At 50.0% G+C, this 27,804-nt stretch overlaps 1 protein-coding gene across 3 annotated transcripts in view; it reads left to right on the top strand.

Annotated features, from left to right (window-relative positions):
- The window catches only part of EEIG2 (EEIG family member 2), an 847,845-nt gene that overhangs the window by 522,512 nt on the left and 297,529 nt on the right, over window positions 1-27,804 (top strand). For all 3 annotated transcript variants that reach the window (XM_069641869.1, XM_069641870.1, XM_069641871.1), the window contains one exon: window positions 9,948-10,043. In XM_069641869.1, the coding sequence (XP_069497970.1) occupies window positions 9,948-10,043 (96 nt within the window). The remainder of the gene's footprint in view (window positions 1-9,947; window positions 10,044-27,804) is intronic.

The raw sequence follows: 27,804 nt of genomic DNA, 5'->3' as shown, positions 1-27,804 counted from the left end.
ATATTAGCAAATAAGATAACTCAGCCGATTGAGCACTTGTTGCTGTGATCTGTGCGTGATCTGTAGGTTGCGGGTTCGAATCCCAGCATGGCCAACTCAGCCTTTCATCCTTTCAAGATCCTTTCGATAAAGGAGTACCGACTTGGGTTTGGTGATACATGTACAGTGCTTTGCCAAAAGTGCCATCTAAATAACCATTTGACCATGAGATTGGATATAGAATTTAGCATGGAGTCCTTGCCTCCCTGCACTGTTGTAGCATAACATTGGCATACCATTAGGTAGTAATAGCTCCAGGAAAGGAGGACTTTCATGAAATATCAAAAGACTATTATGCTATCGAACATCAAAATACACAATACAATTCATACTTGCTTTACTATGTAATTGGCTAGGTTTTTGTGTTTTCAACATTTAAATATATACAGGAGAGTTCAAATGGCCAGACCTTAGTGAAATAATGAGATGTATTCTGTCACAATGCAGAAAGCTGCCGCATAGTAATTATTTCCATACAGTTTTTGCACACGTTGGCTGCAGGTCAAATGCATTTTACTCTTTCAAAGGAGAAAAGACTCTCTTAAATTCACATTTACTCTCAAAGTTCAAAAATAGGGAGTAACATACTCCCACCTCCCAAATCTTATCTGGAGCACTGCTTGTAAGGATAACATGTTTAATCTTACAAAATGGGGATGGTAGCAAAGGAGTACAAAAAGAAAGCTCTACACTTTTAGAAACTGCGCCACATATATTTAGGGTGAAAAAATTAGTAGTGTTTATTGAGTTGCCCTCTGCGATAACACGTGTTTCGACACACAGGTGCCTTTTTCAAATCGGGGCTAGTATTAACTGATAAGATGAGGCATTAATTCATGATCAAAGGTAATGCATTAATCAACATTGTACAGTCATTTAGCATAGATTGTGAAGAAGAAAAAGTAAACAAAATACATTTAACATTTTTTGTCACAAATGAAGTTTCAAGTAACAGACAAACAAGGAGGGGTGTAGGGGGGAGGTTTAAGGTAAATATAAAGGTAAAAAGAGAAAAACATATGAATAATAAAAAATAAAAAATGGAGAGTGAAAACAGAACCGGAAAATCATGTTAGTACAAATATGTAATATTCCTATATTGCGTACATATAGTGTATGAAGTGGGAAATACAGATTCCTTACATATCATCCATATCAAATGGTTTTTCAATTCAGTGTTGCTACATGAAAAAATCATGGGTTTAATCCCCCTGTAGAGAGTCATATTTAAGATCAACATTAACTGCCAGTGGGCGCACTGTTTAGGCTTTCACCTATGTAGTCAGAACACTTAGTATGATATCGCATCTCAGAGCTGATTTCGAATATTTCACTAATTTCATGAATATAGTTAGAAGAAAATATATACACAATTCCAAATATTTCCCCTGTTTAATACGTGGGGACACAATCACTATCGTAACTGGAAAAATTGTTAGCGCAGGGGGAAACGGGAGCCGAACAACAAACGCGCGTCTGTCCGCTGCGGCACTCGAAGGCACCGTGGACGCGAGCGCACAATCGCTGCATGGATCCTCCCCCTCGAGACAACCCATTTCATTAGATATTGTAAAAAAGGCACAAATAAAATTGGTAGCTAAGTATCACGTCGGGATAGGTAGGTGTCTCACCTTAAACTGGCTTACAATCTCCTGCCGTCTGAAGCCGCATTTGCAGCCCTGCATGGTGTTTGTATAGGTTGCCGACAATATACTCAACCCAAGGGGATCTACTACTAAAGTATTCTGTAAAGATTCAACAGATGTCATTCGGAAATTACAGACAATTAGATGGGCCGATTCATACAAACTGGTCACCTGGGATGTTCGTGCTCTATATACATCAATTAAACACGTTTCAGCCATAAAAACTCTTAAGTACACATTCCGTGGGGAAACAGCCTCGCATTATCACTATGTAACTTTGTTAAAAGAGATGCTGACCATAACTCTGGAGAATAACATCTTTCTATTTGACAAGAGATATTTTAAACAAAAGCAGGGAGTAGCGATGGGCGTTAAGTATGCACCAGCACTTGCTAATCTTTTCATGAGCATGTTCGAGGACAAGTTTGTGTACACAGACCAAGAAGCACAAAATAAGATTGTGATGTGGACCAGGTTTATCGATGATATTTTATTAATTTGGAACGGAACTGAACAGGAACTTACAGACTTCAAGGATCGCCTAAATGAAAATGATGAAGGGATTTTTCTTGCAGGACCATCTAGTAATACAAGTTTAGATTTCCTTGATCTTACAATTTATGTGAAAGAAGAGAAACTGTTCACCAAAACCTTCCGCAAGCCAACAGAGGCGAACTTTACCCTCTATGCCACTAGCTGTCATCAGAAGTCAGTAATCACTAATATTCCAAAAGGAGAATTCGTGAGAGCCCGTAGGAATTGCACCAATAATACTGATTTTCTTCAAGAATGTGAGTTACTTAAATATAGATTTTGTCATAGAGGCTACAACAGAAACTGCATCAAATCTGCCTTTGAGAAAGTGAAGACAATACAAAGAGATGCAACGCTAACTTCTAAGATACAGCAACGTGAAGAACAACAGCATAAAGTTAGCTTTATCACAACCTTTTCACATAACAACTTTGAAATAAGGAAATTATTGAAGAGAAACTGGCATCTACTCAAATTGGATGAACATCTCGCAGATCTTATTGATGAGGAACCCAAACTAATCTTCAAAAAAGCGAAAACCTTGAAATCAAGCTTAAGCCCATCCCTACTCCCACAAGTATCCATGCCACGACCAATACACTGGTTACCTTGTGCACCAAATGGATTCAAGAAATGTGGATGTTGCAGCATGTGTAAATATGCGCACCCTGACACGAATGCCTTTACGGATGTTAGGGGAACAACCATTCCAATCAAAGACATTATCAACTGCCGAAGTAAATATATTGTATATGTTATAATATGTATTTGCAAACGGATATACATAGGTAGCACCATACGTGAACTTAGATTCAGAATCAGAGAACATTAACATGGAATGGACAAATTGGTTACAACTGTATCGCTGGCCCAACATTGGCATAAAGAACACCAAATGGAAGATAAAACGTATCTGCGATTTATTGGCCTCAAACAGGCCCGTTTGGGAGAAAGAGGAGGAAACAGAGAAGTCCTCCTTCGTCAATTGGAAGCCCGCCTTATTTGCCGATTCAGAGCAACTGCGTTTGGATTGAACCAAGAACGCGAGATGAACTACTTTCTTTAAACAATGATGTACAGATCTGTTATCGTTAAATGTTTATGTATTTACTGATTTGAACCACTTATTAACCATGTGATTTGATAGCACGGATGCTGAAATGAAGCTTAAATAGGAATTGGACTAATGCTTGAACTCGCCGACATTGTATACATTCCCCACATCATGGGTATTCTTGTGACATGTCAACTTGTGTTTACAATATGTGAGACTTTTTCCGTTTACCAGTCACGATTTATGAATACTATGGCTTGAGGGTAGTACTGTCTAGCACACAGTTTACCAATCACTTAATGAAACATGTGACATATTTATGGTAAGTACATGTTTAAGACATATGGAATATCAATCCTAAAAAACTTGAATATAAATGGTTCGCTGTTTTAGGCTTTAACCAAGAAATAATGTAATTATATTTGTTTAAACTGTCTCTTTACAACCCCCATCCGTATGGGGAATGGGGATCTTGAGCTATTACCATGCATTAAACAGTGCAGGGGATCCAGCTCCAGGATGGCGCCCATGTTGACTTAACAACAGGAGGCAACACTTGATTGAAACCAAAGAAGGACTGTTAGTTGCCACGGCAACCTATACAAACACCATGCAGGGCTGCAAATGCGGCTTCAGACGGCAGGAGATTGTAAGCCAGTTTAAGGTGAGACACCTACCTATCCCGACGTGATACTTAGCTACAAACTTTATTTGTGCCTTTTTTACAATATCTAATGAAATGGGTTTTCTCGAGGGGGAGGATCCGTGCAGCGATTGTGCGTTCGCGTCCGCGGTGCCTTCGAGTGCCGCGGCGGTCAGACGCGCGTTTGTTGTGCGGCTCCTGTTTCCCCCTGCGCTAACAATTTTTCCAGTTACGATAGTGATTGTGTCCCCACGTATTAAACAGGGGAAATATTTGGAATTGTGTATATATTTTCTTCTAACTATATTCATGAAATTAGTGACTTGTTCGAAATCAGTTCTGAGATGCGATATCATACTAAGTGTTCTGACTACATAGGTGAAAGCCTAAACAGTGCGCCCCCTGGCAGTTAATGTTGATCTTAAATATGACTCTCTACAGGGGGATTAAACCCATGATTTTTTCATGTAGCAACAATGAATTGAAAAACCATTTGATATGGATGATAGGTAAGGAATCTGTATTTCCCACTTCATACACTATATGGACGCAATATAGGAATATTACATATTTGTACTAACATGATTTTCCTGTTCTGTTTTCACTTCCATTTTTTATTATTCATATGTTTTTCTCTTTCTACCTTTATATTTACCTTAAACCTCCTCCCCCTACACCCCTCCTTGTTTGTCTGTGACTTGAAACTTCATTTGTGACAAAAAAAATTAAATGTATTTTGTTTACTTTTTCTTCTTCACAATGTATGCTAAATGACTGTACAATGTTGATTAATGCATTACCTTTGATCATGAATTAATGCCTTATCTTATCAGTTAATACTAGCCCTGATTTGAAAAAGGCACCTGTGTGTCGAAACACGTGTTATCGCAGAGGGCAACTCAATAAACAGTAATAATTTTTTCACCCTAAATATATGTGGCGCAGTTTCTAAAAGTGTGGAGCTTTCTTTTTGTACTGCTTGTTTCGAGGGGTTGGGGCTGTTTATTCCCCTTTCTTTGCCCACACTTAACTGCAACACATTTTTGAATTCCAAAAAAACAGGTTGGCCCATGGATTTATAAGTCGGTTACCAAAAGCCCCAATCTTTTCTATGGTAGCAAAGGACTCTGCTGCCTGAACGGTCTTCTCCTGTCCCTCTCCCCGTTCCTTCCTGCCAAAGTTGTTTCAGGCAGGGGTTTATATAGGCCTGGCTTGCCATGGTGATGTCACTTCTTGCTGGATCATGACTTCAGCCAAATCCGTCCGTCCTTCCATAATAGGGATGCTCCAAAGCCTTCTTTTTTCGTTGTGAGGGCATATTTTGCTAGCTATGCAGAAACACACTGTAGCTCATGCTTTCCTCCATTTTTATAACTATGCAAAAACACACTGCAGCTCTGCAGACTTTTACAAACCTTGAGGCCTAGCCCAAGGGAAAACTAAACATTTTTATGTACAAACAATTTTCATCCATTCTATCCATATTTCACTCCTTCTGCTAACGTTATGCTAAAAAACAAGTGAGTCCTATTTTTAACGCGCATGGACTCTTCATGGACAGTGCACACTGGTGAGTCAGTTTGTGCTGGCCGTGGTGACGGACACTGCACCCTAAGCCTGTTGTCTATTTTGAATCCCACAGGCCACTTTCCTTCTGAGAAGGAAGGGGAGTTTGACTCATCTACAGTACTAGGTAAGCTTTAAAAATGCCCAGGATCTGACATTACAAATCTATCCAACTTATAGTTAATTGTGCCTTATATTTAGACAAGAACTAGCTTCTTCAGTGCTTGCCTATGTCTGTGTATTTGATTATGTTTGCATGAGAGAGCCTTCTGAGTGCCCCTCCTCCTCCCTAGTCCATTATAGCGCCTTAAAGAGATCTTCCCTAACTTTAAAGCGCTTGGGCGTTCGGGAGGACCCTGGCTCCTTCCCAACAACAGTCACCTTCCATCTCATCTACAGACTACCCAAACCCAACACCGCCTTCATCTGAGACTTCACCGACCTGGTGACCACCATGTCCCTCAAGCACACCAACATCTTCCTAGGTGATTTCAACCTCCCAGCAAACATGGCCACCAAACCCTTTTTCGTGGCCTACCACAGGGTGCCGACAGGCAACGCCGGCCCCCTCATAAGGCCCTCTTTCGAGCCCAGGGGTCTTTCCCTGTCTGGCCCACACTCCACCACAACCACAGCACAGGAGTGCTGCGTGGTATAGAAGAAATGGATGCAGGCATTCATCTCTGTACCGTTCCATCGTGCGACTTTTGCATTCCAGGTATGCCTTGCTGGGCTTGAAGCTCATATGATCATGGGCCATTTAAAAATGACCACCCGTATGGCGATGAGTGCAGCAGCCTGCTTCCTAGATACTCTCCTCTGTCTGCTTACAATTGGCTGGCTGACCCTTCTTCTTGTCCTACCACAGGGAGCTGGCAGGCGATGCCGGCACCCTCATAAGGCCCACTTTCAAGGCCAAGGGTCTTTCCCGGTCTCTCCCGATCAGGCCTGTAGGCCTGCCTATACCAAAGATCTGCTAGTCTCCGTCTCGCCCTATGCCACTGCTTCATCAAAACGCACAGTAAGCCTTGCCAGCTTTTCCCACCATCTGACTCAGCTACGGCGCCCTCCTTTCCTCCCTTAAGCCTCTGTTACCAGAGCCTTTCCCTCACTGGCTCACCCCTACAGCATGCTTTATCGTCGTCCTGCCAAAGCTCAGCACTACAAAGCCCAAAGTACAGAAACAATCTATAAGATTCATGTTACCACAAGTACAACCCATATGCACTTCAATGTATAATGTATTGAGAACCCACTGCCTGTCGCTACCTATATGCTGCAACCCCCTACTAACGATGTAGCCCTCTGTTTCATGGTGCGACATTCCCGGTACGCACCTTTAACCTAATATGCCACGCTTGTTATCCTGGTGTTATTTCACATGCCTTCAATACTGATCAGTTTCTAATTATGTTGTTTTCCTGCCCATCTGTTACCCTATGTGGATTATCACCATAGCGCCACTGCCTCGATATACCTTGCCTGCCTTGTCTAATGTAGCTTGAGATGAGGCCTTACTGGAATGCACAGCTACGGGAATGTTACCAGTTATGCCTACTGTACACCCAATGCAGCTCCCTGCACCATCAGTTGTGGCCCTGCTAGATTGTTCACGCTCTCCAATTTTGTCATATGCTTACCTTTACACCTGATGTAGCCACCCTTACCATGAGGCGTGGATTTGCCAGATTGTGCACTCACCCAGTTTGTTTTAGACATACCTGTACACCTGAAGTAGCCCCTCTGCTTTGAGAGACTGTGCACTTTCACCAATTGACTTATGCACGAGCATTTTCCAGATCCGCCTCTATGTTGTAACCTGCATGTGCATAGTCATGCACTTGAAGAATGTCACCTAGCACATATTGTAACTAGCGCCTAGATGCCTGAGGGTTGCGAGTGCTGCTATAAATGCATAAATAAATAATAAAATAGACCGATGAAGGAAGCTCTCCTCAGCCTTCTCGACACCCTCAGCCTCACATTGCACACAAAAGACCCAACGCATGAGAAAGGTCACATCCTCGACCTAATCCCTCCACTACAGCTCTCCTCTCCCACTTGACTTGTCTGGCCACCGGGCCGTGCTTTTCAACATCCAGCACACCACCCAAGTCAAGCACTCCCAGCAGAAGCACTCACGGAAGACTTTGCTAACCTCCATACCCCCAACTGAATTGGTACTCTCTACTCATGCCACCCTCTCAGCCTCCATTGACCGGCATGCGGCTCTGAAACAACACACCTGCAAACCGAAACACGCAAGAACTCAACCTCAGCAAAAGAGTCATCAGGAAACTGCATCCAAACTTGCGCTGCTCAGGAAATTAAGAGCAACCTGCCGACAACTAACCAACATAGCCAACACCTCCTAATATCAGAACACCATAGCAGAAGCCGACAAAAAAAGCAGAGCTCTCTTCAAAGCAGTCAAGCACTGAGTCAACCCACTACCCGACCCTGACATACCACACTCTATCAAAGTCCACTGCCATCAACACTTTCGTCAACAAAATCAGCAAGATTCGCCAGCACATAAGACACAAGCTCTGCATCCACAGGCCCACCTCACGTCCCTCCTCGTGAAATCGCCACACCCTGAACTTCATTCAAGACACACTCTACAGACGACCTGGTAGAAACCCTGGCCACCGTCAAAGCCACATTGTATACAGATATCCTCCCAGCATCCATCCTGAAGACCCTCCCAGCAGAAGCCCTCCTTCCCTACCTGGAGATCATCAACAGGCCCCTTCCCATCGACCCTAAAGACAGGACAAATCCTCCCTCTACTAAAGAAACTCTCTCTGGTTCCCGCCAACCTAGGTAATTAGCACCCCATCACCCATCTTTCCTTCCTGTGTAAAATCATTGAGAAAGCGGAGCTGCACAACTGCAGCAACACATTGACACCAACAATCTCCTCCAAATCAGGTTCAGGTTCGGATACAGCACAGAGATGTCAACCATACATGTGGCCGACGCTCTCAGCATCCCTGAAGGCGATAGACTACAAGCTGCTCAAGGACAACCTACATTGGCGCATGGGGATCAGCGACCCAGTCATACGCTGGTTCAAGTCCTACGTTGCCAACCGCACATAGCTATACCTCAACATCGACTCCATCAAGGGCATCCACAGGCTTAAAACCTGCCTCTTGCTGATCCAGTCTTGGATATCCAGTGCATACTTGAAGCTCAACCCCTCAAAGACCGAATTCCTGCTCCTCGCCAAACAACACCGAACACCCAGACATACAGACCAGACAATCAACCTTGAACCCTGAGGACTTCACACCTGAGCTCACCTCCTGTGCCAAGTTCCTCCGGTTCCACATCGACAAATACCTCTCCTTTGATACCCACATAGCTAAGAAAACTAAGATAGCTTGGTATCAGCTCTCCCTTCAGTGGAAGGTCAAGCCCTTCCTTACCTCGGACAGCTTTAGATACTCCTTTCAAGCACTGGTCCTATCCCACCTGGATGGGGGCAATGCCCTCCTCAAAGGCCTCCCGTCATACTCCCTTGTGTCCTTGAGAAGTGTCTTACATGCGGCCACATGCCTCATCAAGGCTCTACGCAAATACGACCACATCACCCCGACCCTCATCGACCTTCACTGGCTCCTACTGCACTCGCAAATCACCTTCAAGTCTTGCTGCATCATCTATAAGGCAGTTACCCTCAAGTCACCCAGCTAGCCCAGGGAGAAACTCTTCATCTGCAGCAGACAGTGCACTGCCAGAAACCGGGACACGTGCAGACTTGGAATCCACCACTGCAAAAAGGAAAAGACAAGAAAACAAACCTTCCCTGCCTACACCCAAGACTATGGAACCGCCTCCCCATCAACATCAGACTTGCCCTCCCGCTCCTACTTACTTATTTATTTATTTATATATGCATGCTTCTATAGTGCCGTAAACCCGCAGGCATCAGGACGCTGTGACACACAATGAGTACAGGGTAAATTAGACATCCAGATCTCTGGCTCCGGTGGGTATCAATCTACAATTCAGAAAATACCTCGAGACCCACCTCTTCACGGAGTCTCTCCACCTTAACACCTAGGCCATTACGTCTCTCCCATGCGCCACCTGAATTGCTAATGCTGTTCGCCCCTCTTCTCCCCGCCACCCTGTACATCTGTACCCCTCTGTACCCCACCCCCGCTGTATATCTGTTGTTAACTCTGTAAAGCTTTCCATTGCTTTTCGAAGCTAGTTCCATGTTCAATAAATAACATAATACTTTTTTCTACTAGTTATGGAGGGTTTGCGCGAGAATTTCAATAATGTATACATTTAAGTTTTTATTTAATGTTAAATATATGACAATTGCATGCGTTTGTTACCCATCAAGGTCTCTGATGTTATTTTCTACTCAGTTGGTAGACTACACGTTGTTTTTAATAACAAGTTTTATTATGCTATTTTAATCTGAAACTAGTGTTTTATTTTCCAGATCTCTCTGCAAAGAGTGGCTCTGTTCCAGATGAACTTGGAGCTTACGGACATTCTAGAACCTCAAGCTATGCAAGCCAGCAGTCAAAGGCATCAGGTAGAACCGAGAAGTGTTTCCTTTTCCTGCACTGGTAATATTTTGGTGCTGGCAAATTTCCAACACTGGCACCCTTGCATTGCGGTTAATCTCAAAGCCTGACCTCCCCTGGGCCAAAGACATAGCTATGGCACATGCTTTGGTGTTGGGGATGTAGCACGCCTGCTTTGCCAACATGGGAAAATGTACCCCCAAGTGCCTCGAGCCCTTGCAGACAAAATAAATATCCTCCATGGCATGGTCAATACTCTAATGACACAAAAACCTGCGTGCAATAGCATTCTCATATTACACAAACTGCCACGCATACTCGCATATACCTTGGAGATAAGCAACAACCCAGCTATCTTTTCTCCCTAAAAACAGGCAAATGCTCCAAACAAAAATAAGAAAAAACACACCGATAGGAGCCTCCCCCTTGCTTTCACCCACACAGACTCATGGATCTGTTGATTGGTAGTACTAGCAGATAATTGCCACAGGAAGAAGCACAAATAGTATACTGTTTGATCTGAAAAGAATTTTAAGGTACAAATGCCTCTTTTAATTTGCATGAATTACTAGATTCAAAGAAGTATAAATTCTAAAAAGATATTTGTTTTAGAGCTAAAATATATTTTTACTGACCAAACATTAACTTTATTGAAATGGGATTTTTTTTTAAGGCTCCGCAAAGCCTTGCCAATAACATAAGACTTGCTGTATTGGAAGAAATTGCTTGCAAGGACAAAGTAGGCTGGTTAAGGGCTTTCAAGGGACCACAGAATGCAACACCATGACTTTCCTGTCCCCATAACTTACAGCAAAATGATCAGAGCTTCCCAGAGCGCCAGAACATAAACGGCACTGGGTTATTCTCCCCATGGCAGGTCCAGCAGGTGGCAGTCCTTGAAGGCCAACTTTCCACGTTGATTGGGGATGTATGGGACCAATAGTGATGAAAACTGAATCTTTGTTAAGTAAACCTCTAGGAGAGATCCAAGTGTTAGGGAGAATTCTCTGTTTAGGCTGAATATCCTAACCTAGTGAGTCCCCCAGCAGCTTTGCTGGATTTTTGGGGTTTATTTTCTTCTCCTGCCAAGAATGAGACTCTTTTACCCTCACTCTTGGACATGATTTGAGTGTATTCCTGTGACTTGTATTGTGCTTATGGGCTTTGGGGTATTTTTCCCCATAGGCTATCATTGGTTTTTGTATGTGTGTTACACAGCACCCTCGGTGCAGTAACACAGGGGTGTCATAGTGACCCCCAAACATAGACTCCATACCCTGGGACTGACTACTGTCTCCCTGGGCATGTAAAGTCACCATTGACTTTACTAGTCTTAAATTGTGAACAGAACCAGTGCAAGCCATCATATTGTGGAAGTACTGGTAGAGGCAATTAGATTGCCCCTGGGTCTGTTTGTCGAGGGGGTACTGTCCCGTCCCCCCTCGCCGAGTTTCTGGCTGGTGGCAGTGGATACCACGGAAATATTCCACCGGAATATTTCCCAATGGGATTTCCCATTGATTTTAATGCACCACTTTTTGGTGCAATGTTAAAGATACCGCCGGTTTATTTATTTAATATTAATGCACCGGTTGGGATTTTTTGCCAGAACTCGCCGCCAAAATGGCGTCTGGGTTCACTTCAGTAACCCTGAACCCGAGCCGAGCCTTTGTTCCACTTTTGGCGGGCTTCTGCACAGAAGCCCTCCAAAGTGGTGCCACTGTGTCTGGGTCTACAGGATGTGTGGGAGGGGGATTTAGGCACCCTGGACTGAGTTGCCTTGGCAACTCAAGTCGCACTCTTGTGTGATTGGCCCAGTGGTGAGCCCCCCGGCTCACCACTTAGCATGTTTGAGTGACAGCTAGGACTGCTGAATGGGGGTTTGCTGCATAAAAGCAGGGCTTTGGGGACTGGAACTTCAGAAGTCGCCACAGGACCTAAGAAGCTGAAGAGGGAGAACCTGAGCCGACCTGCCACGACGACACCACCGGTGGAGCCCTGCGGCACCGTCTCACCACTTCCCAACGACAGAGGAGATCTCCAGTCCGGAGAGTCTCCTTCCCTTGACTGGTGGGGACAACCCGTTTTTGCCTTCTTTTCGCCTCCCTGGAGCATTTCGTGGCCGCCTTGCCTGTGCCAAGCACCCCAGCAACCGGAATACCACTTTTTACCTCTACCGCGAAAGAGGGGTAACATCCTTTTTAACCGGAAAACTCCACGGCTGGTTTCTTCCCTGGTAGTGCAACGACCTTCAGCCTTCCTCCACGTCGAGACCTTCTCTTCCTCTGGACGACGCCGCGACTTGCACCCACTACCAGGAACAACTGCCACCGCTGGAGGATCCTTTCCATTTTAAAGGTACTGTGTTTTCCGCCCGGCTTCCCTTGCCACCGATTGTATGAGGTAGATTTAGCCCTCGGCTCTCGAACCTGGGTTAGCCTGGGACACCCTAACTAAACTTTTCTAAGCTTAACAGAACTTTCTACTCACCTGTAAAGACTTTTGAGACTTTGTGACATTGTGTGATCTTGGGCATATTTGGCCTGGCTCTCCCTCAAGTGGGCCTGGCACTGAACTTCCTTGCTCCTCAATAGACTGCCTTCTCTAATACTTACTGTGGTTCTCTGAAAAGTGTTTTGCCGTATTGCTTTCTTAATTCTGCCTTTTCCCTCCCTTTTTAAACAACTTGTTGGAGGGCCATCTAAAGTTAAGCGCTCACCTCTGTCTGGAAATAAGTGGTGTTAACTAAGACTTGTCCAACAAATAACTAGGGATATACATATAGTAATTGGGACTGTGTTTTGAATTTACTTACCTTTTTCTGTGCTAGTGTAATTTACAAGTGTGCCTTTTAAATAAATAATTATATACTTTTACACCAGCTCTGGTCAGTGTTTGCTTGTGCTACTGTGCCTCTGTACCTATTATGTATGCTCTGTATACTGCCTAACTCTTCTTGAGGGAAGTCAGACTGCTCAGCCACAGCTACCAAGTGAATCTGTGTGGTACAGACTGCTACCAAGTGGGTTTACTGCCAAACACCTGTAGTCTTAAATCTTTTGCAGTAGTCCCAGAGGGAACTGCACAGGTTTCTGCCTAACACAATAGCATTCTCATATTACACAAACTGCCACGCAGACTCGCATATACCTTGGAGATAAGCAACAACCCAGCTATCTTTTCTCCCTGAAAACAGGCAAATGCTCCCAACAAAAATAAGAAAAAACACACTGATAGGAGCCTCCCCCTTGCTTTCACCCACACAGACTCATGGATCTGTTGATTGGTAGTACTAGCAGATAATTGCCACAGGAAGAAGCACAAATAGTATTACTGTTTGATCTGAAGAGAATTTTAAGGTACAAATGCCTCTTTTAATTTGCATGAATTACTAGATTCAAAGAAGTATAAATTCTCCAGCATGGGGTCTGGCATGGATTCACATGCTCATGAATATTCCCCGTCGTCAGGCTGGGAATCCTCGGTAAAGAAAAAACCAGTATCAGTTTCGTTTCTGATCTGTCTTTCGTAGTAATAACCAATCACTGGTCTCTGCGTCATACTGACCACAGCCAATGACTGCCCTCTACCTAAGCACCGCCTCTGGCAGCCATCTTCAGATTTTTACCGCACGTTCATGTGTTGGGATCCTCGTGCTATTGCTCTCGAGCGTTAGTGCTATTTTTTCGCGCTTTTTCACAAAAACTTCGATTCTTTCGGTCAAAAGAGCCTCAAGCTCCACCGATCCTACATCCGATCAACGGGGACCCGTGTCGGATTCATCTGTGCCCCCTCAAGGGTGAAGATTTCGTCGAGCTACACTTCGGAGGACTCCAGAAGCTTCTCAGGCCCGGTCTCGGAGATGGCCCAGGAGAAGGGAAGCTCGACGCCCGGAAAGCTGTTCAGGGCCTGCCCTGGATGCCAGCTGCAGAACGTCTTCAAGGAGGACGAACACTCTTTCTGCCTTTACTGCCTTCATGGGGACAAGACGCACGTGGAGAAGGACTGTGCGTTTTGCGGCAACATGTCGGAACGGACCATGAAGGACCGCCATCAACGTCTCGCCAGCTGGCTGGAGGGTAAGAGCCCGTCTGGCGAGAAGAAGAAGAAATCTGAGCGGTCTTCTAAGACCTTTGAGGGCGCCCCGGCGACGGGGGCCCAACATAAGGCCAAGCACCGCGAGTCCGCTGGCACCGGGAGCGCCGAACGGTCGGGCTCTACGGGCGCCAGGCAGGGCGCACCCTCCCCGGCACCATCAACCACGAGCCAACGCTCTGGGTCGGGTAAGAGGAAGGCCGAGCACCCGGCGAAGCTCCTGGAGAGACCCCGGTCGAGCTCTAAGGCAGAGGAGGAGCGTGGCAGTGCCCCCTCCCTCAAGGATAAGGCGGTGAGCGCACCTAAGGTGGTGAAGGCCTTGATCCATTCGACCAAGCCCTCTATCGAAACGGTCGCGGCGGCCCTGGCCCAGCCTGTGGAGGCTGCACCAGTGGTGGCGGCCTCGGGGCCCAGAATCTCCCTGCCTCCTCGGAGGGAGTCTTCTTTCGTGCCCATCGATAGGACCCCCGTGAAACCCTCCGTGGGGAAGAAGGGGGGGCAGGGCGTCGTCGTAGATTCGGCCTCAACCTCAGAAGAGGAACTGATCGAGGTCTTAAGCCACGGCCTAGGCGTGGAACAAGACCAGCCCGTCGGAATGGGCCCCGACGCAGGTGACGACGACGACATCGTCGAGGATACCGACGGGGCCCCTGCTCGCCCGTCGGATTCCCCTCTGCCAGCGCCGCAAGACAACTCAGCGGCCATTTTGTTGGCTATACAGTCCTTATGCTCCGAGATAAGGACGAGACTACCGTTACCGACGGAGGAACCTCTCCCGTCGGGGGATCCAGAACCGGGACCTTCTGGTGTTCCCCCTACCAAGAAAAGAAGGATCCATCCACCGCCTCCTTTTCAACCGTCGCGCCCCGTCCAGCCCTCCTCCCCGTCCACCCGAGGGGATGATACGGGGACTGACACGGCAGCGACGGGTACGGACGACGAGGCATACGACGAGGATTTTCCGTCGTCGCCTCCCACCAGGGCTTCTCCGCCCGACGAGATTGGATCGTTCCACTCAATGATCGCCAGGGCATCCGAGCTTTTCCAACTCTGCCCTGAGGAGAAGAAAAAGGAAGGCTTCCTTTACCAACGGCGCGAGGCCAAGAGGAAGACGGTCCTCGCAGTGCCTCTGTTAGACGACATTTGGGATGAGGGCCTTTCCCTCCTCAAGAACCCTTCCACGACGCCAGCGAAAAGAGACCGGTACGAGAAAAAGTACCGGGTCCCGGACTCGGCCCCCCTATGCCTCCGGGCGCAGCCTACCCCGGACTCCGTCGTCTCCGCGGCAGCCAGGAAGAAAGCTGGGGGGGGTGCGGCCTCCACGTCGACTTCCCCGCCGGACGGCGAGGGAAAGAAATTGGATGCCATGGGACGCAGAGTCATCTCGTCGGCGGCGACGACGATTAAAGCGGCCAACGCCTTGGCTATCGTGGCCCGCTACGACAGGGAACTCTGGTACAAGATAGCTCCCCTGCTGGATTTTCTGCCGGACGACAAGAGGGCGGAGGCCCTTGAGATCCTGCAGGAAGGTGAGGTGGCCTCGGACCACGCCATCACCGTGGCGACGGACATCGCCGACACTGGGTTCCGCCAGATGGGCAACGGCGTTTGCCTTCGACGTCGCGGATGGCTCAAGGCGACGGACTTTCGGCAGGACGTCCAGACCAGGGTCCTGGACATGCCCTTCGACGGGAACAACCTGTTTGGGAAGACAGTGGACGATTCCCTTCAGGCCATCAAGGCGGATACTGAGACGGCCCGGGCCCTTGGAGTACTGCAGCAACGGCGGACGCCCTTTCGGAGCGGCGGAGGCAAGGGCGCCTCCAAAGGTTCCGGCGGCGGTTTCGCTTCCTACCGTCAAGCGGCCCGCTCGTCGTCGCAAGAGGCCTACAGAGGACGAGGCAAGTCTGGCGGACCCCGCCGTCGTCGCCAAGGAGGCCAAGGCGGCAAGGCCGCGTCCAAGCAGGATTGAACCGGCCGTGGGGTCGGGCCCCCACCGAAGCACCCCGGTGAGAGGCCGGCTGGCGGGCTTCGTCAGCGTGTGGGAGTCCATCTCCACCGACCGTTGGGTGCTGGACGCCCTGGCCCGGGGCCACGCGCTCGAGTTTCAAAGAAGGTGCCTGCGCGTCCCCCCCGTGGCCAGGAAAGAACTTCACGTCCCTCAACTTCTCCTGGAGGTAAAGGCGATGCTCAGAAAGGGCGCCATCGAACTCGTCCCAAAGAGGCTTCGGGGCTCCGGAGTCTACTCGCGTTACTTCCTCGTGAAGAAGAAGACGGGAGGATGGCGCCCCATCCTGGACCTGCGACGCCTGAACAAGTTCATCAAGGCGCATAAGTTCCGGATGGTCACCCTCCAGCACGTCCTGGGTCAGCTGGAGGAAGGAGACTTCCTATCGTCGTTGGATTTGGAGGATGCCTACTTCCACATTCCCATCCTGAAGGGGCACCGAAAATTCCTCAGATTCGTGGTCCAAGGGCGTCATTACCAGTTCAAAGCCCTTCCCTTCGGACTACGGTCGGCACCCAGGGTTTTCACCAAGTGCCTCGCACCGGTGGCGGCGCAGCTGCGCCGCGAGGGGATTCACGTCTACCCCTACCTGGACGACTGGCTCATCCGCGCCAAGACGAGGGAGCTCGCCGTGGTCCACACGGCAAGGACCGTCCAACTCCTCACGGACCTGGGATTCTCCGTGAACTACGCCAAATCCCACCTGGTGCCCGCGCAAGTCGCACTGTTTCTGGGAGCGAGGCTCGACACAGTGTCCCTTCTGGCCTCCCCGTCGGAGGAGAGGACCAGGACCATCTTGGGCAAGGTGCAACGGATGTTGGTGGCCGACGCGGCCAAGGTGAGGTCCATCAAGTCCCTCCTCGGGATGATGTCTTCCTGCATCTACCTCATTCCCATGTGCAGGCTCCGGATGCGCCCGTTGCAAGAGTTCCTGGATGCGCGCTGGATCCAGACGACGGGCAGCTTCGAGGAAAGGATCAAGCTCGACGAGAGTTTCCGACGAGCGATACGGTGGTGGGGCACCCGCGCGCATCTGACGGCGGGCATGGACTTCCAGACCCCAGCCCACCAGGTGACTGTGACCACGGATGCCTCCCTAGAAGGGTGGGGAGCGCACACCGAAAATCTGCACGCAAGGGGACTCTGGCTCCCGACGGAGAAGTCCCTGCATATCAACGTCCTGGAGCTCCGTGCAGTGTTTTGGGCCCTCAGGTCCTTCCTTCCGTCCCTCAAGGGCAAGGTGGTGAGGATCTTCACCGACAACACCACCACCATGTTTTACATCAGGAAACAGGGCGGAACCAGGTCCCCAGCGCTGTCCAAGGAGGCGCAGGACCTGTGGCATTGGGCCGTCGCCCAAGGGATTCTTCTGGTGCCGTTTCATCTGGCAGGGATAAAAAACACCATCGCCGACTCACTCAGCAGGGAGCTGCGCTCGTGCCACGAGTGGGAACTACGGCAGGATCTGGTGGATCGCCTCTTCCGACGGTGGGGCACACCCCAGATCGACCTGTTCGCGACGGCGACGAACACCAAGTGCCGGAGGTTCGCCAGCAGGTTTCCCCAGACGAGGAGCATGGGCGATGCTTTCTCGTTCCCCTGGGAGGGCCTGTTCCTCTACGCGTTCCCTCCCTTGCCTCTGCTGATCCGGCTCGTCAACCAGCTCAAGAGGTCACGGTGCAGGATGATCCTCGTCGCACCTGCGTGGCCGAGGCAGATATGGTTCCCGGACCTTCTGGACTTGTCGGCGTCCCCGCCAATCAAGCTGCCGGCGGACGCGGATCTACTCTCCAGGGAAGGAGGCGCCATCCTCCACCACGACCCGAAGTCGCTGAACTTGCAGGCCTGGCTCCTGCAGCGCTAGAGTTTGGAGGATACGACATACCGGCCGATTGCAGAGAGGTTCTTGCAAAGGCCAGGGCGTCCTCGACTCTTAAATGCTACGGACACAAATGGAAGAGGTTCTCTGTCTGGTGCCACGCACAGAAGATTAACCCTCTACGGATTACGGCTCCCCAAGTGCTGCCGTACCTGCTGACGCTGGCCAAAGCTGGTCTGGCACACGCGTCCATCAAGATTCATCTTGCTGCGATCTCCCGATACACCAGAACCACGGGCCGGACGTCCTTGTGGTCTCATCGTCTGGTGAAAGAGTTCATGAAGGGACTGTTCAGATCGTTCCCGCCGGTGAAGGCTCCGGCCCCGGCGTGGGAGCTCAACGTGGTGCTGACCAAACTCATGGGACCTCCGTTCGAGCCTCTGCACTCGGCCCCGTTGAAGTTTCTATCGTGGAAAACAGCTTTTCTCGTGGCCATCACCTCCGCACGACGAGTGGGAGAGATCCAGGCCCTTTCCTGCAAGGCCCCGTACTTGACTTTCCACGACACGAGGGTAGTGCTCAGAACGCACCCATCCTTCATGCCCAAGGTACCGTCGGACTTTCATCTCAACGAACCCTTGGTGTTACCTGTGTTCTTCCCGTCGCCTTCGTCGCCGGCTGAGAGGACTTTGCACTCGCTGGATGTAGCTAGAGCGCTGAAGTTCTACGTGGACCTCACGAAGGGTTTTCGGAAGACGTCACAACTCTTTGTGAACTTTGGACCTGTCAATCAGGGGAAGGCTCTCTCGAAGGCTTCCATCTCCAGATGGCTCTCCGGCTGTATCATGTACTGTCACCGGTTGGCAAACCGACCGCTGCCTGGCCGTCCGAGAGCCCATTCCACCAGAGCGATCGCAGCTACCACGGCGTTCCTATCTGGTGTGCCCCTGCTGGACATATGCAGGGCTGCTACGTGGAGGTCGACGCACACCTTCACGAAATTCTACTGCGTCGACCGGGATTCCAGGGAGGAGTCCAGGGTCGGCCAAGCAGTGCTGCGCAACCTGTTCGCCTGAGGTGAGCCTGGTGAGGAGGTAAGATGCTTAATGTTGAGTTTGATGTAATGCTTAATGTTGAGCCTTTGCCACCTCCCGTGGTTGTGCATGTGTGTACTGCTATGTATTCTTTATTCATGAGCATGTGAATCCATGCCAGACCCCATGCTGGAGAAGGAACAAGTTACTTACCTGTAACTGTTGTTCTCCAGCATGGGTCTGGCATGGATTCACATGCGAACCCTCCCGCCTACCCCTCTGCGGCTCTTCACTTGGTCATACTGCCACTTCACGTGCTTCCAAATCTGAAGATGGCTGCCAGAGGCGGTGCTTAGGTAGAGGGCAGTCATTGGCTGTGGTCAGTATGACGCAGAGACCAGTGATTGGTTATTACTACGAAAGACAGATCAGAAACGAAACTGATACTGGTTTTTTCTTTACCGAGGATTCCCAGCCTGACGACGGGGAATATTCATGAGCATGTGAATCCATGCCAGACCCATGCTGGAGAACAACAGTTACAGGTAAGTAACTTGTTCCTTCTAAAAAGATATTTGTTTTAGAGCTAAAATATATTTTTACTGACCAAACATTAACTTTATTGAAATGGGAATTTTTTTTAAGGCTCTGCAAAGCCTTGCCAATAACATAAGACTTGCTGTTTTGGAAGAAATTGCTTGCGAGGACCAAGTAGGCCGGTTAAGGGCTTTCAAGGGACCACCGAATGCAACACCATGACTTTCCTGTCCCCATAACTTACAGCAAAATGATCAGAGCCTCCCAGAGCGCCAGAACATATACGACACTGGGTTATTCTCCCCATGGCAGGTCCAGCAGGTGGCAGTCCTTGAAGGCCAACTTTCCACGTTGATTGGGGATGTATGGGACCAATAGTGATGGAAACTGAATCTTTGTTAGGTAAACCTCTAGGAGAGATCCAGCTGCATCAACACTGGTCCCATACATATTTATCTCTTGGCTGTCTCCAAACTTGAGATGCCCTGGTCCTCTAACCCATATCTCCCTGTAAGCCCGGAGGGCTAATTTGTCCGGTGGTGGAGCTATTAGTCTGTAGACTGAGGAAGCAAAGAGGTGAGCGTTCCTTAACAACAAATGAAGTGCCAGACGGTCTTGTGGTTGAAAGCGGTGGATTGTCAGCAGTGTGTCAAAGATGCTCTGGAGCATGCCATGCTTGACTTGCTCCCTATTTTCAAACATTGTTATTGGTTTATTAACAACAGTGTAATTTACAGACTCTTATATACGTTTTCATGACAATGTACAGACAATTGTTTGTATATTCCCCCCAAAACCCCACCCGCAGCCCACCCTATTTCACATACTTTGTTCGAGGGGATTGGGTCCTCCGACGTATTCCATATCTATGACATGTAATCACCACAGCTGTGCTGCTTCGGAAACTTTTTTCCTGCGTCGATGTGCCGTCGTCGAGGACCTCCTCCGACGTCATCCGATGTGATAAGTAGGACGCACGACGCCCGTAGCCTCAGTTCCGTTTTTTCCGCGAACGTGTTGCTTCGTGTTTCTCGGTTAAACGCCTCGACTCTTTGGAGTTCTGTTCTTCTCGGTTCTTCGAACCTGTTCGTTTTGTGAAAATCCTTCGTGTGAAGATGTCTTCTACTTCGTCTTCGACCCCGCGTCCGGGCTTCAAGAAGTGCAGGGAGTGTGGGTCCAAGATGTCGGTGACGGACTCGCACGACGCCTGCCTCTGGTGCCTCGGGGAGGCCCACGACACGGATGACTGTATCGACTGCCAGTCGCTCACGTCCAAAGCCTTACGCGAACGTAAGAAGAAGTTGTCGGTAGGTCGGGTGTCCAAGCCCCGGAAGTCGAAGTCTGCGGGGCTTTCGACGGATGATTCGAGGGGTGACTCTCCGCGTCATCGTCGGAAGTCTCGTGGGTCTCCTTCTAGGAGTCGGTCTCGCCACTCCTCAGCCTCTTCGAGGCATTCTCGGAAGCGCCGACACCGGTCCTCTTCCAGGTCCTCTTCGGAGGACTCTGGCCGGCACGTCGCTTACCCCACCAGCCGTGTGACGCCGGAGGAATGGGCTTCCTTCGGGAAGAAAATGCTGGCGATTCTTGAGTCGCAGGGTACTAAGTCGGCCGTGAGAGGTCGAGAGACACCGCTCGCAAGAGTGGTCGGCACGAGTCACGGGAGAGGTCCCGTTCAGACAAGGAGACTTGTTCTCGACGTACCCGTTCCAGGTCCCGGCCCTCGACGCGTTCGATACTGTGTGCACCTGTGAGGTCTTCGAGGAAGACATCGACGTCTGTGCTGGAGGCGCTGCATCTGACGTCGACGCCGATTTCCTCGACGTCGACGCTGATCCTCTCGGCGCCGGCGCCGATTCGCTCGACGCCATCGACGCCTTTCGTGTCGGAGGTACCCCGTGGCACGGGAGAACCCCCTAGGAAGGCTCTGGTTAAGAGCAAGCACTCTCGGGTGCCTTCTTTTCGCCACCTGGAGTATATTTCAGAGGCGGATGAGGATTCTGATGGCCTGGTTCCTAGTCAGGTTCCAGATGAAATTGTCTCGGGCCATAGTCAGTTTGACGATTTGAGGCAGTCACTGCATGATGCCAGTGGACTGGACACCTCTCCAGAGGTGGAGTTTTGTAGGCCTGAGCCTGGCTCTCATGCCGATTCCTCGTACCGGCGCCTTATGGCTAGGGTTTCTGAGTACTTGGGATGGTCTGCTCCCCCAGGGGAGTTTGTGCAGGATGATCTGACGGACATCCTTGATGTTGGTCCCCCAACTGACCCGGTACTGCCGTTCCATATGGCTTTACAGAGAAGGGTGGCGGCGGCTTGGACTGCTCCGGAGAGCCTCCCGGCGGTGGGCAGATCCTTGTCGCGAAAATACCGTCCAGCCAGTAGCGACCCCTGCTACTTGACCAGGCACCCCACTCCGGAGAGTTTGGTGGTGCAGGCGGCCACGGCCCCAGCAAAGCAGGCGTCGTACCCTACCATCCCTCCTGATGGGGACGACAAACGTTTTGACGGCTGGGCGAAGAAAGTGTTTTCTTCAGGGGGTATGGCGCTTCAGGCGGCCAACTCCATATGTGCCTTGTCTCGTTTCACACACACTCTGTGGAACTGTGTTGCATTAGCGGCTGAACATATTCCCGAAGGGGACGAACGCGATGGTTTCCTTGCTATGGTCCAGGATGGTAAGGATGCCATGTGTGAGTCCGTTCAGTCGGGTTTGGATTTAGCTGAATGCGTCAGTAGGTCCATGGCGGCGAGCACCGTGATACGCAGGTTTGCGTGGTTGCGGAAGTCGGGGTTTGCTCCTGATGTGCAGTCCCGGCTCCTCAACATGCCCTTTGACGGTGAACACCTTTTTGGCAGCAAGGCTGACGAGAGCCTTGAGAGGTTGCAGACCTCAAAAGCTGCAGCGAAGTCGTTGGGCGATGCAGTTCGCCAACCTCCGCCTTTTCGTCCTAGGGGATAGCAGTGGAGGGGTGGTTCCTTTCGCTATTACTCGTCCTTCAGTAAAGCGAGAGGAGCTGGCAGTCAAAGGGGCCTATGCAGGGGTACCAGAGGTGGACGACAGGGTACCCGTGGTGCCAAGGCCGCTCGGGCAGTTGCCTCTTTGCCCTCAGGTAACGCTGCAGCCGCTCCCACTCAGTCATGAGGCCATGTCCCATGGTTCGCCGGTTGGGGGAAGGCTGGCGCAGCATCTTGTAGAGTGGCAAGCCATTACTTCAGATGTGTGGGTTCTGGAGATCATAGCCCACGGCTACTGTCTTCCTTTTCGGCACAGGCCTCGCGACAATCCACCGGGGAACCTCTCTTTGCAGACTCCAGATCCGCTCCTTGCGCAGGAAATTCAAGCCCTGCTGGAGAAAGGCGCCATAGAACTGGTGCCTGTAGCGGAGAGGAACAAGGGATGGTATTCCCCTTATTTTTTGATTTCGAAGAAAGACGGGGGATTGAGACCCATCATGGACTTGCGCGGTTTGAACAAACTCCTCAGGAAGGACAAGTTCAAGATGGTTACTCTCTCTCAAGTCCTCCAGGCCCTTCAGCTTCAGGACTGGTTGGTGTCTCTCGACCTCAAGGATGCTTACTTCCATGTGCCGATCCATCCCAAGCACAAGAAGTACCTGAGGTTCGCGGTTGGCGACTCGCACTTTCAGTTTCGGGTCCTGCCGTTCGGATTGACCTCCGCCCGAGGGTTTTCACCAAGCTCATGGTGGTGGTGGCAGCGCATCTCAGGCAAGGGGGGATTCACGTCTACCCCTACCTGGACGATTGGTTGATCAGGGGGAGCTCTCCCGAGCAAGTCCTGGATCATCTGTCTGTCACCTGCCACTCTCTTCACAGGCTGGGCTTCTCCCTCAATTTAAAGATGTCCCATTTGACGCCAACACAGCGGCTCCAGTACATCGGAGCAGTGCTCGACACTTCCCTGGGGCAGTGTTTTCCTCCCCAGGTGAGGGCTCTTCACATTCAGCAGATGGTGCACAAGTTTCAGCATGCCCAGACGCTCCCAGCGTTCGAGTTCTTGAGGTTGCTCGGCCTCATGGCATCCTGCATTCTTCTGGTGCCAGAGGCTCACCTGCGGATGAGATCTTTGCAGTGGGCACTCAAGACACAATGGTCGCAGTCCTCCGGCAGGATGTCGGACTCGGTTCAGGTGCCGCCCTCGGTCGCCCGGGACCTTCTGTGGTGGGCCGTCGAAGGCAACTTGATGAAGGGGGCTCCATTTTGGCTTCCCTGGCCGGAGGTGACGATCATGACGGATGCATCCCTCACGGGATGGGGAGCTCATGCCAACGGGCTGACAGTCAGCGGTTGTTGGTCTCCGTCGGAGTCCAGACTCCATATCAATCTGTTGGAGCTGAGGGCCGTCAGGCTAGCCCTGAAGGCTTTTCTGCTGACTGTGCGAGGAAAGAATGTCCTGATCCTGACGGACAACACAGTGGCCATGCACTACCTCAACAAAAAGGGGGGGGCATTGTCACTTCCTCTGTGCAGGGAGGCGATGCAGCTCGAGTTCTGGGCCATCCATCAGGAAGTTTCGATCTCGGCAGTTCATCTGGCCGGAGACGAAAACGTGACGGCGGACGCTCTGAGCAGGCAGAGCGCGATCTCTCACGAGTGGGAGTTGGCTCAGGAGATTCTCCTGGAGATCTTCGCCCTTTGGGGGACCCCTCAAGTGGATCTCTTCGCCTCCAGTGTCAACCGAAAGTGCGAAAGGTTTTGCTTGCGGGAATTTCCTCCAAAAGGAGCCTTAGAAGATGCGTTCGTGGTTGAGTGGTCATTCCCGCTGCTGTACGCGTTTCCTCCAGTCCCCGTCATCCCGCAAGTGCTGCGGAGGTTACGGAAGTTCGGTTCCCGGATGATCCTCATTGCTCCGGCGTGGGCTCGGAGGACGTGGTACCCGGACCTTCTCGACTTGTCCATCTGCCCTCCACGTCGTCTTCCCTACCGAGACGATCTGCTCTCACGGGAGGGGGGTCAGGTTCTCCATCCCGAGGTCAGATCCCTCAACCTTCGCGCTTGGCTTCTGAAAGGTTGAGGTATAAGGATTGGGGCCTCCCTGAAGACGTGATGGAGGTGTTGCTTTCGGCCCAAAGGCCAGCAACAAAGTCTCTGTACCGTTGCCGTAAGTTTTGCGACTGGTGCAGGGTTCAGAATGTGGATCCTTTTGCATGTGACATCCCCATGGTTCTGTCCTTTTTACTTTCTTTGGCCCACAGGGGCTTGCAAGTGGGTACCATTAAAGGTTACCTGGCGGCGCTGTCCATCTTTAAGCGCTTGTCTGAAGAGTGTTCCCTTTAATTTCACAGTTTCTGAAAGGGCTCACTAATGTGTTCCCTCCGTCACCTTTCCTGGTGCCCGGTTGGGATTTAAACCTTGTTCTTAAGTTTCTTATGGGTGCTCCGTTTGAGCCTTTACATTCTTGCCCTTTGAGGCTGTTAATTCTGAAAACTGTGTTTTTAGTTGCGGTTACTTCCGCTCGCAGAGTGAGTGAGTTACAGGCACTTTCAGTTAAGCCACCCTTCACTGTATTTCACAAGGACAGGGTTGTCCTTAGAGTTTGTCCTTCTTTTCTTCTGAAGGTAGTGACGGAATTTCATTTGGCCCAGAAGGTTGTTCTTCCGGCATTCTATCCTCCTCCGCATCCTGGTAAGGAAGAGGAGAGGCTCCATGGGCTTGATCCTAGGAGAGCTTTAAGCTTTTATGTTTCACGCATGTCCCGGGTCAGAGTGGACGATCAACTCTTTATTGGTTACGCTGGAAAGCGTTTGGGGCAAGCTGTGACGAAACAGACTTTGTCTCGCTGGATTATTTTAGCCATCTCGGAGTGTTACCGCTTGGCGGGTAGGGACCCACCGGCTGGCTTGTGGGCCCATTCTACCAGGGGTGTGGCTGCATCTACTGCCCTGCAGAGGGGTGTTCCTATTCGCAACATCTGTGATGCAGCCACCTGGGCTTCAGTACATACATTTGTACGTCACTATTCCCTCGATTCCATCCGAGGGCAGGATCTGGCCTTTGGCAAGGCGGTCCTTTGCTCTGCTATTTGATTGGCTATTCTATATTTTGATTCTAAATTCTTTTCCTCCTCCTTGCTCTGGTACTGCTTTGGGAGTCTGTCATAGATATGGAATACGTCGGAGGACCCAATCCCCTCGAAGAACAAGTTACTTTCTTACCTGGTAACGTTCTTTCGATGGGATGGTCCGACGACGTATTCCATATCGCTCCCGCCCTGCCTTCCCCGCTGCAGAATTTCTTTTGCGATTGCAGCTTACTTTCCGCAAGGCTTTGTGTCTGACTGGCAGTTGACTAATGTCACACGTTCTGGGGGAAAAAACTACAACTGAGGCTACGGGCGTCGTGCGTCCTACTTATCACATCGGATGACGTCGGACGTCGGAGGAGGTCCTCGACGACGGTGCATCGACGCAGGACGCAGACGCCAGGAAAAAAGTTTCCGAAGCTGCACAGCTGTGGTGATTACATGTCATAGATATGGAATATGTCGTCGGACCATCCCATCGAAAGAACGTTACCAGGTAAGAAAGTAACTTGTTCTTCTGCCACATTACATCCAACTGTAACTAAGCATATGCATTGACGTTAGTTCCCCGATTGTGACGGGGCATTTATTATCCTTCGGGTATCACTGTCCGCCGAGGCCATCAATTCCTGCACCATATGCTTCCAGGAATCGAAGTCTACGTTTTGTTCTCCTCTGCTTCAATGGGCCACCTCCTGCCACACTAAAGATTCTGCCAGCATCCATTTTTGGAGGCCGCTTCACCACAGGCGCACCTCCGGACCCTTGTGCGCTTTCCAACCCATTGCTATCTTTCGTTTCGCCAGGATTTATGCTTTGTCTAATAACATGTATTGCCTGCTTTGGACGCGCAAAAATGCTGAGCATACAGACGGTGGGAGAACTTGTGTCCAACGTTATACCTGCCTTGGCTAAGGTCTGGGCTATCTCCTCCCAGTATTGTCAGATCTTCGTACAAGCCCTGAACATGTGTACTAGGTCTGCATTAATCAATCCTCATGTTGGGCAGGCCTGTTCCGTTGCTTTGCTAAAGTTGGCGATCTCCTGGGTTACATGCGCCCTATGAGTTATGTACAACTGAATCAACTGGAGCTTTGCGTTTCTGGACACTTTTCTTATGATAACTAACGCTCTACCCCAGGTTGCATCTGTCAATTTCTCCTGCAGGTCTGTTTCCCAGCTGCGCCTGGTCTGCTCTAGCATATCCCCCGTGACATTAATACCTCCTATATTCTCAACACTGTGTCCCTCCTCCCATCCCCCTCTGAAATATCGTAAAGTGTTTCTATTATATCATCTTCCTGTAGTTCCCAATCCCATTTCTGCTTTAGTCTGTTGAGGAGTGAGACATGCATTATGTGTTGTCCTTCATGTAGGCCCGTTTCTGAGGTGGGTGCACTGAAGTCCATAGGTCTGCACTCTCGTAGCAAGTCTCCCACCTTGACTACCCTGTGGTTTCCCAATACTTCCTCACATTTAGCCTGAGTTGTGGATCCTCTCCCTTTAGTGTCACCAATGGGACCTGCGGGGAGTAGGGTAATTCTTTGTCCAGAATTCACCAAGCCCTATGCCATATTCTGCCCAGCGTCGGCAGCAGTGGGTTTGGGACACGCAGCGCCATGGTCCATATCACCTCCTTCAAGAAGAATGGGGTGCATAATGGCTGTAAAAACAAGGTGTTTTGGGTCTTCTCATCTGACAGCCAGTTTGTGACAAATTGCAATTGGCACGCCACAAAATATGCTTCAAAGTTGGGCACTTTTATGCCTCGTTGATCGTACAGCCTCTGCAATTTCGTTAGTGCCATCTGGCATCTCGAGTTGTGCCATAGGAAGCTGCGCCATATAGTGTCAAGTCTATTATGTTGTATGGGACACTAAAGAAAAAATGGAGGAGCCTCAGGAGCACCACCATCTTTAACAGCGCAGCCCTCCCCATTGGTGAGAGTGGCAATCTGTCCCAGAAAGCCATGGACTTCTCAATTTTATCTACTGCTTGTAGTGTGTTCTGTAAGTGTTCCGTCTTGGTGCCATGGAAGATATCTACCCCCAGATATCTGAATGTGGACACCTCCCACTTAATCGGTAGCACAGGCAATGGGTCCAGAGATTTCTCTCTGTACCCTGCTATAGGGAACACACATGATTTCTGAGTATAAATCGTAATGCCGGATAGGTCTGTATAGCGCTCAAACACATCCAAAATATACTGTAAATTGGTTTCTGGGTGCTGCAAG

The sequence above is a fragment of the Ambystoma mexicanum genome, chromosome 1q (assembly GCF_040938575.1).
Source record: "Ambystoma mexicanum isolate Mex_15411 chromosome 1q, UKY_AmexF1_1, whole genome shotgun sequence".
NCBI classification, from domain to species: domain Eukaryota; kingdom Metazoa; phylum Chordata; class Amphibia; order Caudata; family Ambystomatidae; genus Ambystoma; species Ambystoma mexicanum.
The sequence above is the reverse complement of the archived record's forward strand: the minus strand, read 5'-3'. Positions and strand labels throughout refer to the sequence as shown.